This window comes from Galeopterus variegatus, unplaced genomic scaffold (genome assembly GCF_000696425.1).
Source record: "Galeopterus variegatus unplaced genomic scaffold, G_variegatus-3.0.2 Scaffold3536, whole genome shotgun sequence".
Lineage (NCBI taxonomy): Eukaryota > Metazoa > Chordata > Mammalia > Dermoptera > Cynocephalidae > Galeopterus > Galeopterus variegatus.
Genome location: NW_007729647.1, coordinates 223 through 6,282, shown reverse-complemented (window position 1 = coordinate 6,282; position 6,060 = coordinate 223). Strand labels below are relative to the sequence as shown.

Here is a 6,060-nt window from a genome sequence, read left to right as displayed (position 1 = left end):
GGAGGACGGTTTTTTAGAGAGCACGGACTGAAGTAGATTAGCAGCTCTCCGGGGAATAAACTTCCTTCTCTTCCTCTTTCTACCCCGGCGGGTACCTCAGGCAGCACCCTCCCTCTGTCGCGGCTCATTATAGAGTTTTCCGCGCTGAGAGAACAAACGGACCCCCCCTCTACATTGGCCAGGTTTCCTGTCAGTCTCTCCGCTACGATCCCGAGTGGTGCCTTTTGAAACCCTCTAGTCCCGCCTCCCCTGCCTAATTGGTTCATTCGAACAAGCCCACGGCCTACTCAGTCGTTCATAGGTGGGTATAAAAAACCAGCTACGATTGGTTTGCCTGGGCAGAGGCGGTGAGAGCGAGTCCGGGATTGGCTTAACTGGTTTGGGCGGGCTAGAGGAAAATTCATATGGGACTAGAGAAGCTCTCCTAACCGACGTGCGTCTGTGGAGAAGCGGCTTGGTCCTGGGTCGTCTCGTGCGCCTACCGGTCTAATCGCTTTCAGGGTTCTCGAGCCCCTTCACGACCGTCACCATGGAGGTGTCCCCACTGCAGGTACATCTCGCGGAAGGGGCCGGGTGGTGGAGCCTCAGCGCGTCCCGGGCATCTCTCTGACCGCCCGTGAGGGGTGAGGCTCCTGGGCTGGGGTGCGGCCCGCGACCGGCTTGGCAGGCCCTATTCCTTGTCGACCCCCATCTCCTGGGCCCTGAGTGACCGTGAAGAGGGTGAAGCCCCTTCGGGTGCTAGTAGTGAAGTATTATCGGCTAAGCTGGCTTCCAGGGAGTTGTGTGTTGTTCCCACTGTTTCTAGAGACAGGATTCAGTACGTCCTGTGGTGGATCTGTACTATAGTGGTCCCTCTGTGACTTCTAAGTAGCCACTTACAGATGCTTTCCTCTCCTGCCCTCTGCTTAAAATGGGATTGAACGTGGCCGGTCCTGGAAGGTGCAGAGTCATGGCAACAGTGTTCCCACTGAGGAGCAGCCGACCCGTGTGGCTCACCAAATGGCCTTCCTGTGTTCAAAACGTTAATGTGGCCAAGGGATTGTCGTGATAGCCTCCCAAACTGCTGCTGAACTAGAACCTATTATGTGCCTGGGACATCGTAGGCACTCAGTAAATATTTATGCAGTAGATGAAGGTAGTGGGTGTATTTTATCGATGACATTTAAAACATTGTTCACGGAAGAAGTTTCCAGATCACATACACTTGGTGAGATAATATATGTCTATTCAGACTGATATCTGAGAACCTGGCTGCAGTGAAATTAAATTGCCACGTTTGTATAAAACTGTGTAAACTCCACCAATATCTACTAACAGATTGCAGTTTGGGATAGAGTGCATTAAAGCTGATCAGTATGGTAAGTATTTTGTACATGGTTTCTGATAAACCTGTGATCAAAAATCCCTTCTTTCTTTTTTTAATTGCTAGCCTGTAAATGAAAATATGCAAATCAACAAAATAAAGAAAAATGAAGATGCTAAGAAAAAACTGTCTATTGAAAGAGTCTATCAAAAGAAAACACAATTGGAACATATTTTGCTTCGCCCAGATACCTACATTGGCTCTGTGGAATTGGTGACCCAGGTAAAACCAAGCTAATAAAATACTTAGCAGTCAGAATGTATACTTTTTCCAGGTTAATTTTCTGTATCTCAAGTACTGAGTATCACTGAAACTGGCTTAAGCTATCATATATGTACATATACATATACTGTATTCAATCCAGAATACTTTATGGTAATCATGAAGACGAGACAGTATAAATGTAGAGTGAAACTAACTATTTATTTGCCTTATTTCTAGCAAATGTGGGTTTATGATGAAGATGTTGGCATTAACTATAGGGAAGTCACTTTTGTTCCTGGTTTGTACAAAATCTTTGATGAGATTCTAGGTGAGTAATTTCTTTCATATAAACATCTATCTACTGGCCAAATCCTTTATAAGAAGTATCATTTCTACCAAATCTTTTGTAGCCAGGCTTCCCGTCATTTAGAATAGTTAACAAAGGTGAGGTAGTCTATTGGAGTCTAGGAAGGTGAGTTTTTGACCTAGAAACAGTACTATGAGTTGCTAAATTAACTCCTTATTAAATGAATTGCTAAGAAACAGTACTATAAATCGCTAAATTAACTCCTTGTTAATGCTACTCCTGTGCTGTTTGGGATATTTTTTTTCTATAGAGTTAAGGAATTTTTTTCTTAAACACCACAAATATGTAGTTTATTTTCTTTCAGTTAATGCTGCGGACAATAAACAAAGGGACCCGAAAATGTCTTGTATTAGAGTCACAATTGATCCGTAAGTCCCTTGCTTAGTTTTTTGTTATAGCTCACTGTTATTGTTGGTTGTGTTTATTTGATTACTAGTGAAGTTGGCTTTTTTTTAAAATGAAAGTTTGCAAAAGTACAGAAAGACAATGCTAAAATGAACAACCTATGGATACCCACCTCCACTCACTGTTATTGTTGGTTGCGTTTATTTGATTACTAGTGAAGTTGGCTTTTTTTAAAAACGAAAGTTTGCAAAAGTACAGAAAGACAATGCTAAAATGAACAACCTATGGATACCCACCTCCTTGATCCAACAGTTATCAACATTTTTCCATATTTGCTCCATCTATGTTTTTTTCTGAATTCAAAATAAATTACAGACGTGATGACACTTAATTCCTAAATATTTTAGCAAGCATCTCCAATAATTACTTTAAGTATCCTGGAGTCTGGTGTTTTAACTTTTTCTCATGGTGCTATTCAAACAGTAAACCAGCAGGTGGTGGTAGAGAATAATTTGATGTAAGATTTCTAGTTATAAATGCTGGGTGTCCCTTTGTTGGGTGGTCAGGATGCTTGTTTCACCTTTTTATTAGCCTGTACGTAAACTGTGCTTAAGGCTCTTTTTGGGAGTGTGTTAATGATGATGTACTTGAGTGCTCCTAAGGTCCCGATATCGTAGTCTTCCAAAAAGTGTTGGGCTAGTTTTAATTAGTCTTTTTTATAGATAATATTAAGTACTATCTGGATTGAAACCCATAGTGTGTCCAGTTATAACTAAAATATATTATCTTCTGAGAATTAACCTAAAATAACTAAGAGATAAATAAGCCCAAATAAGTTTTTAGCATTTTATTGATGAGCAGGGAAGTTATGATAAATAATGTTTTCTCTTTTATATTTGTTTTCCAATGTGTTTTTTGGGCAGGAAAGCTAAAGGCACTAGAACCTATCCTCTTAAAAGTGGTACAATAATGTTTCCAAACTTTGTCCTTTTCTTTCCATTAAACATAAATCATTTCCCTTCATTTATTCTAACTTTGTTTTGTTTTATTTTGGTGGCTGCCTGGTATGAACCCTTAACCTTGGTGTTAAAATGCCTCACTCTAACCAACTGAGCTAACCATCCAGCTCTGTCCTAACATTTTTAAATTTCATGTTTTCTCAACGTTATCAGTGTCTACTCAGATGTTGGAAAAGTTTTCTTTTTTTTTCTCTTGGCTCCTATTTCAGGAGTGTCAGGAATTAAGCATGGTTGGAAAGGTTGATAATGCTGAATTTCAGAAGGTATATATGAAAACAGTCATAAAGGAATTTAGACTTGTATATTTGTATATTTTAGAAATTATAGTATTTTAATATTTTAAAATGTAGGCATTAGTTTAACATTTGTTTTACAATAAAATTTTCAATCTTCTATTAGGGAAAACAATTTAATCAGTATATGGAATAATGGAAAAGGTATTCCTGTTGTTGAACACAAAGTTGAGAAGATGTATGTCCCAGCTCTCATATTTGGACAGCTCCTAACTTCTAGTAACTATGATGATGATGAAAAGAAAGTGACAGGTAGGGTATTGAGAGAAAATAAAGAACTTATTTGTTGCTAAATATATATATATCTTTTAAATCACTATCTGTGGCATGACGGTTAAAAATATGGGAATAAATCTCTGTAATTGAATAGCTTTGCCAGTGATTAAGAAATAAAACTGTCAGTGAGATAATAACGATACTGTTTTATATTTATTTGCCCAGGTGGTCGAAATGGCTATGGAGCCAAATTATGTAACATATTCAGTACAAAATTTACTGTGGAAACAGCCAGTAGAGAATACAAGAAAATGTTCAAACAGGCAAGTAAATAGATATCTTGTGCCTTGATTATAAATTGTAGTATAGCCATTTATAATCGCTTTAGTAGTTGGTTTAATTTTACATAATTTTTACATAATTTATAAGCCATTAAATCATGGAAAATTCATGAACATATATTAAGTTTTCTAGCACTAATAAACTAAATTTGTGTTATTTAGTTCTATTTTGTTTGTGAGATGACTTGAGTTTTGTTTTTTTTTTTTTTTTTTTTAAAGATGACCGGTAAGGGGATCTCAACCCTTGGCTTGGTGTTGTCAGCACCACGCTCAGCCAGTGAGCAAACCGGCCATCCCTATATAGGATCCGAACCCGTGGCCTTGGTGTTATGAGCACCGCACTCAACCAAGTGAGCCACGGGCCGGCCTGACTTGAGTTTTTCATCTTTCCTATTCTTTACTTCCATAGACGTGGAGGGATAACATGGGGAGAGCTGGTGAAATGGAACTCAAGCCCTTCAGTGGAGAAGATTATACATGTATCACTTTCCAGCCTGATTTATCTAAGTTTAAAATGCAAAGCTTGGACAAAGATATTGTTGCACTGATGGTTAGAAGAGCATATGATATTGCTGGATCCACTAAAGATGTTAAAGTCTTTCTTAATGGAAATAAGCTGCCAGTGAGTATTTTCCTGAGTGTTAAAGATAATAAGGGACTTTGTGATCATTGTCAAGAGCAAAATTGATTTTTTCTCCCATGTTTTTCTTACCACTTCTCAGATGTGTTCTTGAAAAGAGAATGAAATACCATTTTTTTAATCAGCTCATTTCCAACTTACTAAGAAATTTCTTTCTCAAAGAAACACCTAAAATAAATACTTTTGTGCCCTTCTTTGATGACCATTCTCTTATGTCCATTAGTGAACATTATTTTATTAGTTTTGAAAAATCCTCATACTCTATAACTGAATCCACTTTTTGTAACTTTTTTTTTTTACATCATTACCTTTAATTCCTGTACAGGTAAAAGGATTCCGTAGTTATGTAGATATGTATTTGAAGGATAAGTTAGATGAAACTGGCAACCCATTAAAAGTGATACATGAACAAGTAAACCACAGGTGGGAAGTGTGTTTAACAATGAGTGAAAAAGGCTTTCAGCAAATTAGCTTCGTCAACAGCATTGCTACTTCCAAGGTAATTTTATTCTTGAATTATTAATTGTGATTTGTCTTTATATATAAAGTGTTCTTATTTTTAATATATAAAATGGACTTGAATATTTGACTGTCTTGGTGTAAAGGAAACCAAATTAGATTTTTTTAATGTTTGATTATCATAATTTTGAAGATATTTAGTTTTACAGTTTCGTATTTTTCTTCATTAGGGTGGCAGACATGTTGATTATATAGCTGATCAGATTGTGACTAAACTTGTTGATGTTGTGAAAAAGAAGAACAAGGGTGGTATTGCAGTAAAAGCACATCAGGTATGGCATTTTAGCACAGTTTTCTTTTTCTAAAGTCAAGGAAGAAGTAAAAGTCTATAAATAAAGCATGAGTACATTTTTAATGACTTCATATCAATTTTCATTGCAGGTGAAAAATCACATGTGGATTTTTGTGAATGCCTTAATTGAAAACCCAACCTTTGACTCTCAGACGAAAGAAAACATGACTTTACAAGTCAAGAGCTTTGGATCAACATGCCAATTAAGTGAAAAATTCATTAAAGCTGTGAGTACTTAGAGGGAAGAAGGAAATAACAATATTTATTTTCAATAACAATAACAAACTTTTCCATTGCTCTTCTCAGCTCTGCAGAAATAAAGATTCTCCTCTCCCCACACTGTACTTCTCCAAATCTTCCCATTCTGAAAAGGAAGTACAAAACAGGTTTCGCTTCATTGGTCTTACCTGGGGCTTAATTACCATATATATGCCTATATTTCACAGTTACATATCATCATT

At 37.1% G+C, this 6,060-nt stretch overlaps 1 protein-coding gene across 1 annotated transcript; it reads left to right on the top strand.

The window, feature by feature from the left end:
- Positions 1-496: 496 nt before the first annotated feature.
- TOP2A (topoisomerase (DNA) II alpha 170kDa) lies at positions 497-5,826 on the top strand (the record flags this gene model as incomplete). Its single annotated transcript, XM_008585362.1, has 10 exons — positions 497-550; positions 1,430-1,585; positions 1,805-1,895; positions 2,239-2,302; positions 3,698-3,843; positions 4,033-4,130; positions 4,558-4,770; positions 5,114-5,287; positions 5,478-5,579; positions 5,689-5,826. Coding segments are annotated over exons 1-10 (1,203 nt in total), but the record flags the coding sequence as incomplete, so codon positions are not given.
- Between the last annotated feature and the right edge of the window lie 234 nt (positions 5,827-6,060).